Raw genomic sequence first — 14,341 nt, forward strand, 5'->3', positions numbered from 1 at the left:
AGTGGAGTTAAAATACTTAAGGTTTGTGAATTCAAATGATGCAATCTTCAACACAGATCTTGCGAGCTTAAAATGCAATGCATCATCATTTAAAATGTCTTGATTCTTCACAGAAAAAAGTAGCCTGCGAATACAGGCGCTATCATTGCTCACGGCTGGGGGCACGTCTGCTGCAATCCCAGCTATCCTCTAACAAACTATTAAAAACAAATAATTATAAAGAAATAAATATAATCAGAATCAACTAACACGTACTGTTGTCCTTGAAGTCTTACCGTTGCATTAAAATACTGCACAGTTGACCATTTTATTTACTGATTAATTAAAAACTGCAGAGGTGTTGGAATGAGATGATCCTGGGGGCAGGGCATTTGCCCTCTTCCTTTGTCCCCACCCCGGGGCATTTGGACAGCTTATGTGCCCCACCCTGGGGAATTCGCCAATTTAAAAAAAAAAAAATGCTAATGCCCGGGGGAGGGGGGGGGGGGGGGTGGGATGGGCACTGCTGGAATTGACTGATGCAAAAGTAAATTAATATAATTTACCTGGAGTTTCCATAAGAAGTCAAGTCTGGATATTTCCTCATGCTGTTGGTAAATAAATTATGTTTAAACTATTAATAAGAAGCTCTGGCATTCGCTTTATATTCTTATCTTTATCACCACCAAAAGCTGTAATAAAGCAAAATGAATACATGTTGATCCATATCACTGATAAACATACTCATTAGAATTTAACGTGGCTCCCAGGGTAAGGGACTAAAACAAAAGAAATCACATTTGAGGATCGGTCAAAAATAAACAGCTTCTTTTGTCTGAGTCCACTAAGCCTCATGACTACACTAGAATTTTAATATAATGAAACTGGCCTGTTCTAGTCTGTCTCATCCAGTTTAGAAACAGCAAACAGTAATTGTTAGTTTTCTTTTGAAAATTCATTACATAGCAATATCAATCTATCTGTCTAGAACAATAAGCTTCGGTATAGGAAACTTATCATCTTATGATGGAATTCCCGATTTAATTTCATGCACAAAAAGTGATAGTACATAGATGATAAAGCAATGAGCGTGATAGTGGATTACATTATTTTGAACTCTTTCATTTTCAAATTCAATGTCAAAAAGTTGAATAATGTATACTTTATTTGAGTAAGTTCCATATAAAAGGTGCATTTTTGATGTTTGCCCTATATCAAATGCCACTCATTACTTTTTAGTTAGAGAGATTTACTAACAGCAATTTGTGTTCTTTGAGCCTACCAGGGCTGTAGCCAGAAAAAATATCCATATGTCTATAGCTAATTCTCTTCCTAGGTATTTAGGGTGTTTGTGAGAACTATAAACAACTAAAGTGAAAAAAATGACTGTCAAGCACCTTGGTTTGCCTGTTACTAGCTACAGCCCTGCCTAAAATCTTCTTCCTTACCAAGTATGCATGTGCAGTTAAAGCTAGTGTCAGCATCACAACAATCACAATGGAAAGATCAATCCACTTGATGTACCCATAGCCCTCTGCCTCTAACTGCAACCTGCATAGTAATATTGAGAGAACTTTACTTAAGGGGTTGTCAAGTATTCCTCAAACCTTAACATCAACAAACTAGTAGTAATCATAGATTAAAGAGTGTGTTCAAGTTTTGGTAGGTTTGGTATGTTAAAAAAGTAAAAGTTCTAGGGACAGCATTTTGTGCCTGAGCTGTTAGGTAGGTGTGAAATTGGTCTCCCTTCAGCAGGAGCAAAAACAAATGAATTGATCACAAATCACATGCATACAAGAGGGTTTGTTCTCATTTATACATTTATTATTTAATATTAATTACGACCAGTCAGTGAAAAACATGGACTACAGTCGGCAGGCCGCATTTAGTCCGCATTTTACACCCAGTCCGCAATGCTTAGTCCGCGTTTTACACATAAGTCCTTGTTTTATACCCAGTCAGCAGCCTGTAGTCCACAGTCCGCAGTACATGTTTTATACTGACAGTGTAAATCGACACCAACCATGCTTGTTCCGTCGTTATGCAAGACAAGCTGCTTTTATTACCAAAACTAGGACAATTACAGTTAAATCACCTTGGCTTTGGGGTAACAGCTACAGGGCCGAAACAATGAAACGGATCAAGGTCATGTTGTAGTACCAAAGAAATCCTGTGGGAGTTTTTTCTCATGTGAACACTTTCCTTGGGTTTATGTTACATAATTTGTGCACAGAAATCTAGGCCAGTGAAGTGAAATTACACATTTCCTCCTTTGACTTATTCAGCAGAAAGCAGCGTTGGTTTTGGTCAAAGAGAAGAGGGTACACAACACGAAGCCAAACTACAGCTTTCTGCTCGTACAAAAAGTTGTACACATTTCGTGAAGACATGTCTGCAAGGTTTCTAAATGCCATTAACACTGACTTCAAACTTGAAATAAACAACTTATCCGCTACAGTCTTCAATAAGCTGCCTTGAAAAGTCGTACACATTTCGGGAAGACATAGGCTCCATCACCAGCAGCTGCGGAAATCGAGTCTAGGGAAGACATGGCTGTAGAGTTTTTAAATGCCAGTAACACTGACTTTGAACTTTAAATAAACAACTTATCTGCTAAGCTGCCTCGACATTCGAAAGTCCGTAATATTGCACAGGGACCAGAGGAGTCCTGCTTGACCATATTTCCAGTTAAATTCACCGTACAGATGACACCACTCGCCCCTGAATAATTTTTTTGGGGGGTCAAATTGGTGTCCCCAGATAGATAGATACATTCACAGATCTTGAATTTTTATGCATTACGCGATTAGAACTGCGTTCTCTTAAACACAATTACACCTTAAGGAAGCACCATATCAAATTTGAATGCTTAATACTTCGCTCTCGAAGTATCACAAAATTGCTGCAGCAACCAAGTTACCTCTCATGTCTTCATGGTGATAAATAAAGATTCCAAACACAACATAGGAAATAGAGAGGGCTGTCATGTCAGTTTGCGAATGGTGTCATCTCCATTTTCATCCATGTGCTTTCTTTTGAGTGTTGTGCAATATTCTCAGGAAGCAGAAGATGCGCAACATGATCACATGTTTACAGTTCGATCAAGTACAGTGAGCTTTTTATTGCACGAGGCAGTAAGTAAATTTGAATCTCCTAAAGTTTCCTGGGAAAGGCAGAGGCCATAAAGTTTGCTGTCCTATCACATTACATCAAACATCAATTAGGTTTCCAGACTGGAAGATCTGTTCTCTTTCACTTGTCTCGGATGCTAAGGTCAATTTCACTTTCCTTGAAACCTGCAACCTAAATTATGTCTATTCCACTTGGAAAACAACTACAACCCTGGCCACAATGGTTGGAAAAATTTATTTCATGCGCATTTTGCCCTTCCCCACCGCTGGGCAATGTTGACAAAACACTTTTATCTAACACAAGTTTTCATTTATCATTTTCCAACATTGAAAGGGGGAATGGGGGTGTTGGCACTTATTCTCTAGGTATTACGGTTATGAGTGTATGTTTTTGGCATTTTCCAACACAATTTGTCCATGGTTGTAGATGTTCATTTCACTTCAAAACATGCCATCAAAGATATTTATCTCACCAAAAGGTGAGGAAAGCAAGTACAGTTCAATGAGATTGGGACCGACCTCCAGAGTGAACGGACGCAATTTTTTGATGTCTGTGAGTCTTTCGCTCAAAATGGCTTAATAACTTCTCCACTCGCCAAAAGCACCAATTATGGCAGAACAAAATTAATGGGGAACGAAGTTCCAGTGACAGGTTGAAAGAGGGCCAGGAGAAAAGAATCAGGCTTACAAACCAAAGATAATGAAGTCAATGAAAGCTGTGACGGTTGTCGCAATATGGCCGACACTATAATTGAGATGGACCATAAACTTGACCTTCAATTAAATAGTTCAATTAAATACTCAACGGCGAAAACAAAAAAAATGAAGACCAAGGAAGCTGATATTGAAAATGAAATAGCCGCTCTTGAAAGGCAACTTGAGAGCTGTATAAAAAACAACAAAGAAGCTCCTGCTGAACAATTAAGGATGAAGAAAAAGGAATTAGAGAAAATTATTGAATACAAAACAAAAGGAGCCATAATTAGATCCAAAGCAAGATGGTATAAAGAAGGAGGGAAAAATAACAATATTTCCTGAACCTAGAAAATCACCACTGCAAAAAAGACAATCATGCAGATCAAGGCAAAGGATGGAACAAATCTTACTAATGACTCAGATATTTAGAGAGAGTGTAACTCTCTTCATAGTGATCTCTACACAACCAAAAGTACCAAAATAACAGGAGATTCGGAAAAACAATTTTTTGGCTATGACCACCCACACAAAATCAACGAAATTGATAAGGAAAAATGCGAGGGTCTCTTAACGGAAAAAGAATGTCTAGAAGCTGTCAAGTCAATGGAATCCGGTAAATCACCTGGTACAGACGGTCTCCTTGCTGAATTTTATAAAGTTTTCTGGAAAGATGTATCTACTAATCTTATAAGTTCCCTTAACAGAAGCTATCAAAAAGGAAACCTAGCTATAACTCAGAGGAGGAGTATCATTTCTTTGATCCTGAAAAAAGACAAAGCATTAAATGAGTTGAAGAATTGGAGGCCCATAACCTTACTAAACTGCGATTACAAAATTGCATCAAAAGTTATCACTTCTCGTCTAAAGTTTGTGTTGTCGGATCTAATAGATCACAATCAGACCGGTTTTCTGAGGCTGTCCTATTACAGAAAATATTTGTTTGATCAATAATGTTATTCCCTATACCCACCTGAAAGATATTCCTGGATTGCTCCTTTTCATCGATCTCGAAAAAGCATTTCATACTACTGAATGGACCTTTGTGCAGAAAATGCTACAGCATTTTGGCTTTGGTTCATCTTTAATTAATTGGATTAATTTATTTTGTTCTGATATCCAAAGCTGCATAATAAATAATGGATGGTTGGGGGGTTTCTTTGGCTTAGGTAGAGGAGTAAGGTAGGCTGCCCACTCTCGCCTTACCTATTTATTCTCTGTGTTGAGGTGTTAGCTACAGCTATTTGTGGAGACATGATGAAAGGAATCTCCATGTGAAACGTTGAGTGTAAATTAAGTCAGTATGCGGCTGACACTACGATGATATTAGATGGCTCACAAGCGTCACTTGAGAGGTCTTTTGCTTTGCTAGACAGTTTCGGTCAACTGCCTGGCCTGCGAGTTAACTGTGAAAAAACCGAAGTTCTCTGGATAGGATCAAAGAAAGGGTCAAATTAAATTATGTGACCAGAAAAAAACTTGAAATGGGCAGATGGTACAGTCAAGGCTTAAGGTGTTTGGTTTTGTATGAGTTGCCTGCTGAGTGTGGTCCTTATAATTTTGGACCATACGAAACAGGACTGTCACAATAAAACGATGATTACTCCTGAAGCCTAAACTTTTGTGAAGCTTTTGTGTACTTCTCTGAGTTCATAATTGTCACCGAGAGGGTGAGTAGAGGGCCACTGGTTCGTCAGTTTTTTACTGTTATGTGTTACCCTCTGTAAATAAAGTTGTTACTTACTTACTTACTAGTCTGGAAATACTGTACTAAGCTGTGAATGGATGGTACTTCTAATAGTACACATGTACCTGAGGGGTAGCTTCTACCATATTCATCTCTTGCATGAGAATCAAATACCTTATAACTCCCTTATAACTACTGATATCCCTCAATTATTGAATCACAATTATTTAGATTACCAGTGCAGCCTTCACTATTAAATTAAGCTGGTAAATTATTTTTCTCAGACATATAGCAATCTCCAATCACTGACGGTAATTCTGTTTGCATTACATAAACCTGCCCTGTACAAAATTTGTATCAGGTCTTTTTACAGCTATGCCCGGGCAGCTATGTATTCCTTTTATCTTATTGTAAATCAAAGCACTCAAATTCATAGTAACACATTGGTTTTTAGCATGTTCACCAAAGTACATTATGTCAACTTGATTGCATGGTGCCTTGATTGTTAGAGTAGGATCAATACTATGTATAGGAGGCCAAGGATTTGTTTTACTGTTATTATACAGAGTAACACAATAACCTCTGTAGCTTGCATTCTTGTACACACTTGGTGATGTATTACAGCTAAACAAAGATAGACATTTGCCCAAAGACTCTTTACAACTCAACGATTTTAGATTCAGTATTGACTGTGTAGAATGCTATTTCTTCCTCACCTTTTGTACAAACTTGATATTGTCATTCAAATATTGCTCCTAAATGATGCGATCAAAACTAAAAATCATAACCATTCAGTAAATCAATTCAAGAATCTGGGATATGATAGATAATTGATATATAAACAACCTTGCAGTTTTTCATTTGCGCATTATCCAGAGAAGTGTTTCACCCAAATATAGCTTTGCAAGGGGCACAAATATGGCAGATGCAAAGTAACAGAAACAGCTGCCATTGAGTTTTGCAATTGAAATGAAAAGTTATTGCTCTAGAGTTTCAACACGTTGAAATTAATACTTCGTCCAGTGCAAGAACTGTTCAGTTAGCACAAACTAAAGTGATAACTCATCTTTTGACCAACACAACAGCCTTCTTGGGCCGGCATTTAATGTCATGCAACACAAAAGCTTCGAAACTCAAATGTGCCCTATTACAAAACAAAGAACCTTGTCGAGCTAACATGTAGTAAAACGTCAAGTTCCTAAAGGGTCTTATATCTGATAAAACTAAAACCTCTGAAGAGCAGGAAATCTAAAAAAAAATATATGACTACACCACATGAAACACATTCATTTGACATGTTATTTGATACCGTGCAAACATTCCATGCAAATATAATACACAGACGAAAGCAAAAATAGAAAAATAACAGCTGATAATGTACTCTAGATCTTTTTGAGCAAAAACATAATAAATGATAGAGGCCAAATAAATATGACAATTACTATTTAAATGTAAATTACATTTATCTTCACTCTGACAAAAGCCACTTTTGCAGTCAAACATGCCATCTTTGTTGTTGTTTGCTAGAGTGTGATTACAACGCACCTTGTTTTTATCAACATCTAAAACTTTTATAAGTGTTCCTCTATTGCCTGTAGTAAATCTCTGTCCACATTTTCTGTTCATTGATAACTCATTTGATTTCTGTTTTGGTCCTAGTAAGACTTTCGCTAACTCATTCAATTCTTTTGGTATTTTGAGTTGGCGGAACTACCCGTACTGGAATATATGCTCATTGACTACGCCATCTTTTAGAGTAGATCTATCACGAATGGTGTGTAGGTCTGCATGTTTGAACGTAGAAAAGATGGCACCATTTGTTAACATATTTGACGTATGTTTTCCTTTCACCATTTTTAGCATCAACATCGTGGAAAGAAGGTTGAGCCTTTATTATGTGTCTGCAGTATTGCCCAATGCACGTGACTGAGCTTTGATACGAAATACGAGGGTAAACTTATAGTCAGATCGCCTGACTAACTATGAAGACAAGTTTCACAAAGTTGAAGATATTCTTAACAATCAGCAAAACAAGAGATTAACGCTTCCTGGAAAGATTACAATTATAAAAACTTTAGCTGCATCCTAGTTGGTCTATATTATGTCCTCATTACACACATGTTTTAAATCTTTAAAAGAAATAAATGATTTCCTTTCCAAATTTCTCTGGGATGGAAAAAGGGACAAAATCAAACAGTCTGAAACGATTGCTGACTATGGCAATGGTGGTCAACACATCTCTCGGTCTATCAGAGAATATGCGCGACAGCTGAAATATAACTTAGAACTTGAAAAACAAATATCTATCGTGACTGATTACTAGCATAAATTTCAGCAGAAGTGGCACAAAATACTTCATGCACTATGATTTCTATGTAGTCTATGGGCAGGCTCCAAATGTGAGCCTACTTGCAAGCTACATTTTACTCTCCTTATCCTGATCTAAAGCCTCTGAAAATCAAGCTTGCTACAGCTGTACTTTTAGGTTCCTTGTCAGGCTTTTACTGTTATCTATCCCACTCACAATTTAGCCTTTTTGTCTCTTGTAATTGTTAATATTTGCGAGTAAGTTTCTTTTTTCTTTTGCAAATGGTGTGGCATGTGTCTGTTTGTAGTATCACATTGTCAGTGGTGTAAGCAAAACAATGTAAGTTGCAAAAATATTAATTGTTAATATTGTAACGCAATGTATGTAGAGAGTATCCTTAATGCAGTTAAGGAAGAGTAAATATATGCTTGGCACTCATGCCATCTTTAGGTTTAGGGCTCCCACTGTGGTTTGTCCAAGCCACAGGAAATGGTACAAGAATAATTATGTCAATTTCCCTAAGAAAAACCCAAGATTATTTTCTTTCCTGTTAAAACTAAAACAAAGAAAAAACAGGACATAAAAAATGTGCAAATAGCTTACAAATGCTTGAGTAAACAAACCACAAACAGCAATCTACTTTCAAGTCACTAATAGGCCAGTACTCAAAAAAACCAAATGTCTGGTTATCAGCAACTATCCTTTTCCTCTTTAAAATATTTTATTTACTATTCTTTTTCAACAACACGTTCTTGTGAAAAAAAAAGCATTAGATTACTTTTCCTCTTCAATGATAGTACATAAACAATGTAAAAAAATCATCATCACTGTTCGTTAAGGAAATTGCGGACATTCTGAGTGCACGTTATTCCCCCAAAACAAATCAAAGCAGCAAAAACTAAATTCCCAAAAATGTTTCACTCTTAAAATGAAAGTCACATGCCAAAATTCAATCATTTTTGTGGACTTTCAAACTGACCAAAAATCGAGGGGATGTTTTTGCTGCAATGTTCTCAATAAATGGTGATTGACCTACAGATTTTTCTTTGAATAAATAATTATTTAGCACCTCTTTTCAATTCCAAAATCATCCAGCAACACCTGCCAATGCAAAGACTCAATACTCACCAACAAAAATGGATCTTGTCATGGTTATTGAAAAGATCTTTGTAGACAACTCGTATCAAGACTACAAAGACAGCTGACATGAGGGCTAGCATGGAAAACTTGTGTACTGTGCTCAGCTGAAGGAAGACAGCACATCCTATCATCACAAGCATCACACTGAATGTGAAGTACTGAAACATAACACAATTATTTTAAGATGATTATCATTAATTCCAATCATTAGTCCCAAGGTATGGTCAATTTTGTTAATATATGTTTGCAGTTTGCTAAAGCCTTTCCAAGCCATTAAGCCACATCAGTAACAGTCTCCAACAGTCAAGTGGCATAAATAATGTCACTCTTTTCAGTCACTTGCCCAAAGCTCTTTTGATGAGAACTCTATTCAGTGCAATGTTTCTTATGTTGATTAAAAATAAGTTTGAAGCAACTTGCAGCTTTTGCTACTTTAGAATCAAAAAGGGATGAAATAATTGCACTATGGTTGGCTGTGCCTCAACAGATTGCAAAAAATTAGCAACATGCCAAGTTTAGGATAGATAAATTTCTCTTGTTTGTCTCACGATGGAGTCACTTTGCTGATGTGACTGTGCCACGAGTTTCCTTGGACGCAGATGCAGTGCAGAGCATCAGTGGTCGAAATGAAAATTTGACAATACCATATCATCCAAGATGGCCGAACAAAATGATGATTTTTATTGCGAAAGAAAGCTGCAGCCTATTTACAGCTGCCCCCTCCCCTCAAAAAAATCAGGGAGAGATTTTTTGGAGGAGTTTGACATCTTTAATGACATGCCAAGTTTAAATTGCCAAACTGGAAACCATACTTCAAAAATTGAAAAAGAATACTCCCACTTGCAGAGCAAATGTGCATTTTTAAGTGCAATTCCCAGTTTGGCAAATTGAACTGTCACTTAATGATACAGGGATCCATATTCATTTTTTCTCCAAGTCATCAGCCAGGCAAATATGCCAGATGACATACTTGCCCTGGTGATATTTTACTTGCCCATTCAGTAGAGAAGAATTGCAATTGAACAACATGTAAACAGAAAGTTTACTTTTTTAGTATTTTCACGTGACCAGTCTTGCAGAACATCACGTCCGTAGTTGCAGCAGTTGATGTTGTGGAGTTGGCAGACACAGAAAATCCAGGTACAAATGAAAACCAAGGCCTCTTTGACTGCCATGAGGCTGAAAGAAATGCTTTCACTCTTCCTGCTGGTATTTGGATTGTTTTTCCAAAGCGTTAACATTACTAAATGCCACATCCTGATCCAAACAGCTGTGTGATCATGCTATGCATTTCCGTGGATGCAGATGCAGCGCAGAGCATCAGTGGTTGAAATGAAAGTTTGACAATACCACATCATCCAAGATCACCGAACAAAATGATGATTTTTATTGCAAAAGAAAGTTGTAGCCTATTTACAGCCGCCCCCTCCCTCAAAAAAATCAGGGAAAGATTTTTTGGAGGAGAGGGGGCGGCTGCACACAGACTATAAAGCGGCAAATCTTTCTCAGTTTTCAACAAGTTCCAAATAGATAACAAGTGGTTAGCATGCAGGGACCTGTAGCATGATCATCTCTCACTTTTGGGGTGAGACAGTAATAAGTAGAAATTTCTCATCTATGGCAACTGGTTATCACCTCACATTTGAAACTAACTTTGAAAAAGGTTTAAGTGCCACTAACCCCCCCCCCCCCCAAATGTTTTCCTTTAATAAAATCTACTTGTTTCCTTGATTCCTTCCGCAAAAAATTATCTCGATTGATAAAATCCCTGCGTTTCTACAGGTGTTTAAACATGTAATTTCTTTGTTCACGACTGTGCATAGTGGGATCTGGGTCAGGGTACTAGTAACGTCACTTTGGGAACCGGGCTAAAACACTCAAAAGATTTTTGACTGAACTTCAAGGGCAGTCAAAACAGTTTTGGGTTATTTGGGACTCATATTTTTATCAAAACTGGACAAGATTTTTAAGTGAAAGAACTGTATCATCTAGCATTAGGTGCAGATTTCGGAGTGTCAAAACATTTATAGATTCATTAATTTCCCATGAAATACAAGTTAAAATGCGATTCAGTCGTAGTCCACTCCTGCCTACTTCTCCAGATCGATGATTGAAAATAGTTTAAACATAAAAGATAAGCAGAGTTGTCGGCAAACAATATTCGAAGGTGAGGTAATTTTTCACTTTGTTATTGCCGACCTACAGTAGTGTATGCATAGTCAATTACTGTGTACAAACACAAGCTGCACAAATTTGCACATTGCATACTAGTAAATCATGAAAAATCCTTCAACAAGATCTTGAAAAGAGGTTCAGTATAGTATTAGTTACATGGATACATTTCTACTTCAGCGTTGTTTTGAATGAAATGTCCATTTTACGTATGCTAATAACCTGGGAGTCCTCAACTTATTAGTCTGTGTTTCGATTGACTGACAAGCGCATTCTTCTTTCAGCACCACAATCTCCGTCGGTAGCTATAGAGCCGAATCTTAATCGCTTGTTTCACCTTCCTCATATATTTATAAATGCTTGATCCATTCTAAGTTTGTAATTTAGATACATTTCGTTCCTCAAAGACAAAGCTCAAAGAACAAAACAATTCTGTATTCTGAATGGCGATTAAGAAACACGGCTGGATTACGACCTCCAGCATGCGTGTTATTATTACATGAACAGTCGAGTTTCATCAAGATAAAGATATTGAATGAAGAGGAATACTCTATTCTACACATCCTGTATTGCTACAGCCTCCAACAACATAAACTATCTTCCTTGCATTGTGCAACGATTTTGACACACACTATCGCATGTTCGCATACATTCTTCTCAGAAACAAAATATTGTTATTCCCGAAATGATGTCAGAAGCCAACTCATCCCATTCTCCGCTATTCATCAGTTGTGAACAGGGGAAAGGGCAAATTTACAAACTTTAAACATAGACACGCAAGACGTGCAAGAGTTTTTTTTTTTGGTGAAGTCTCAGAGATAGGAGCATTCATGGAACTGTTTACATTAAAGATTTGGTTAATTTGACAAGTTTTTTTGGTTGTGATGTACAGCAAGGAAGAAACTGGGAATTTATGATGTACATTCGATGTTACATCAGTAATGGTAAGATAGCTAAATAGTAAGCCATAAAATGTTTCACTGAACAAACTACAGTAATCTGACAAGTCTCCAGATTAATGTAGATACCATCTTATTTTTTCTTTGATTCGTTCTTTGATAAAACCCACACTAATTGGTGTGACACGTGCATATGCATAACTCCCTCAGTCACCAATCACATAGCCCTTCCAACCCCCAAGAGGAATTTTTGCTCAAAAATAAGCAAGTTAAGAGACCTCTTGGCATTTTATACGAGTCGTAAATTTACCCTTTTCACACAACACAACAACACTACTTCACCGAAAAGAGAAAGAAAGAGAAAAAAAACCTCTCTGACACATTGAAAGTCTGATTTAATTAAATTGCACTTTAACTTGGTGCCACGCAGTCTTCAAAGAACATTTGAGCAGTTTTGATACTTGTTACCTTCAAAAAATATCGGACTGAAAAGAATGTCATAAAATGCCCATCAAATAAAAATAAACTGCTACTGCAGAGACGTAAAACTGTCCAGGAATGAAAGCTTTTTTTTGTTTAATATCCTGTGAACAATAGCCGATAACTTGTCAGCTCTAACTGAATTTACTCCCATATAAAAACAAAAGTTCTAAGTTACCACTTGTAGCTAAAGATAGCAAACATCTCGTGGGAAAGAGTGGTGACGATTCGTCAGCTCTAATTGAATTTACTCTCATGTGAAAAACAAGAGTGTCAAATTACCCTTTGTAACTAAAAAATAAAACTATCTCATTATATTTGCATGCAGCAAGAACAAAACAATCGTCAGCTGCACTTACTATTGTAAATGTTAGAACTGTTTCTAATCTAAATAGTCTTGTTTCCTCTAAAACATGTCCTGAGAATTAGAAGCGACGATTCGTGATCTCTAATTGAATTTACTCCTTGTGAAAAACAAAAGTATCAAGTTACCTTTGTAACTAAAAATAAAAAATATCTCATTGCATTTGCATACTACTAACTCACAAACTGTTTGAAACCTCAAGGCTCATCTTGTTCGTACCATTTTTATTCGCCTATAAGCCGAGACCCCAAACATGAAAGAACTGACGATGGGCTTAAGCTTGTCAAAAAAAATTGGAAAACTCTCGGCTATAAGCCGAGACCAAAGTTTCGCAGAAAAATTTCACCTTTGAAGCGTCCCTTTCAGGAAACATATGTTGGTTGTTGAACAAATGAACACAACCAAATGAATATTCAAAAGTTTATTGTGAACAGCTAGTGAATCAGCAAGAATGTGAATATCAATTGATCCTAACTAGTCTATAAGTACAGCTGAACATAACGAATTTCACCATTCAGACTAAGTCTCAAACAAACTCTTACCGAAATTATCAGTTTACATATCGTCCGTGATTGTATTCATCATTCCAAAAGATTGCCGTACTTCTTACAACATGGCTTTTAAGCTCAAAGTTGTTGCTGAAGCTGAGGCTGTTGAAAACAACTCAGAGATCGCCCGAGATTACGGGATTAGCAAGTTGATGGTTCATCAATGGAGAAGAGACCAGGTGAAGCTTTTCAACGGCAAGCTGAAGATGTCTGCGAAACGAACAACGTTGGGCCGCTTCACTCCAAAGTATCCGGAGCTAGACCAGCAGATGTTGGAATGGTTTTCAGACCAAAGAGAGCAAGGTGAGTACTCATCACTTCATGTCAAATCGGATAAACATTTCCTGTAGATTCAATTGATTTTTTATTATCGAAATCAAAAAAAGTTTTCCCTCGATCTCTTCGCATGAGCGAGTGCACATGAGTTTGTTTGTTGACCTGTGAGAACCAACGCTTGTGATTGGCCAGATTTAGAAACTGTCATAGCAAATTAACAATGCCTGTCAACGCAAAGTAAACAGAACACTTCACTTCGATCACTTCGATTGCTTGAACGTTTATTTATCCTGGATGGTTCTATTTTTCACAGGTATTGCCGTGAGTGGATTAATGCTGCACCTGAAGGCAAAAGAACTGTCCACCAATCCTTTGTTTAAAGCTTCCCTTGGCTGGTACCAGAACTGGAAACGACACCACACAGTAAGCCTTCGAACAAAAACAACACTCGCCCAGCGACTACCTGAAGACCTAGAAGAGAAAATTGTCCAGTTCCACCGGTTTATCATCGCAGCCAGATGATTAACAGATTATCCCCTGTCCCAAATTTACAACATGGAGGAGACGCCAATATGTTTTGAACTTCCTTCAAGCCGAACACTAGAGTTCAGTGGTAGTAGAACTGTGCCTGTTAAATCTTGCAGAGCAGAGAAGCAAAGCTTCA

General features: G+C 37.3%; 2 protein-coding genes across 3 annotated transcripts in view; both read right to left on the reverse strand.

Moving 5' to 3' along the window:
• Positions 1-14,341, reverse strand: part of LOC149115467 (uncharacterized) — a 309,029-nt gene that overhangs the window by 84,239 nt on the left and 210,449 nt on the right. The gene's annotated exons all lie outside the window — the stretch shown is intronic.
• LOC110050848 (adenylate cyclase type 5-like) overlaps positions 1-14,341 on the reverse strand; it is a 205,222-nt gene that overhangs the window by 45,226 nt on the left and 145,655 nt on the right. Inside the window, exons 15-17 of the mRNA XM_089284950.1 lie at positions 8,927-9,096; positions 1,428-1,530; positions 546-587 (exon numbers count right to left, since the gene is read on the reverse strand). Coding sequence (XP_089141076.1) covers positions 546-587; positions 1,428-1,530; positions 8,927-9,096 — 315 coding nt within the window. The remainder of the gene's footprint in view (positions 1-545; positions 588-1,427; positions 1,531-8,926; positions 9,097-14,341) is intronic.

This window comes from Orbicella faveolata, unplaced genomic scaffold (genome assembly GCF_042242905.1).
Source record: "Orbicella faveolata isolate gen_17 unplaced genomic scaffold, um_ofav_v1 contig_13, whole genome shotgun sequence".
NCBI lineage: Eukaryota > Metazoa > Cnidaria > Anthozoa > Scleractinia > Merulinidae > Orbicella > Orbicella faveolata.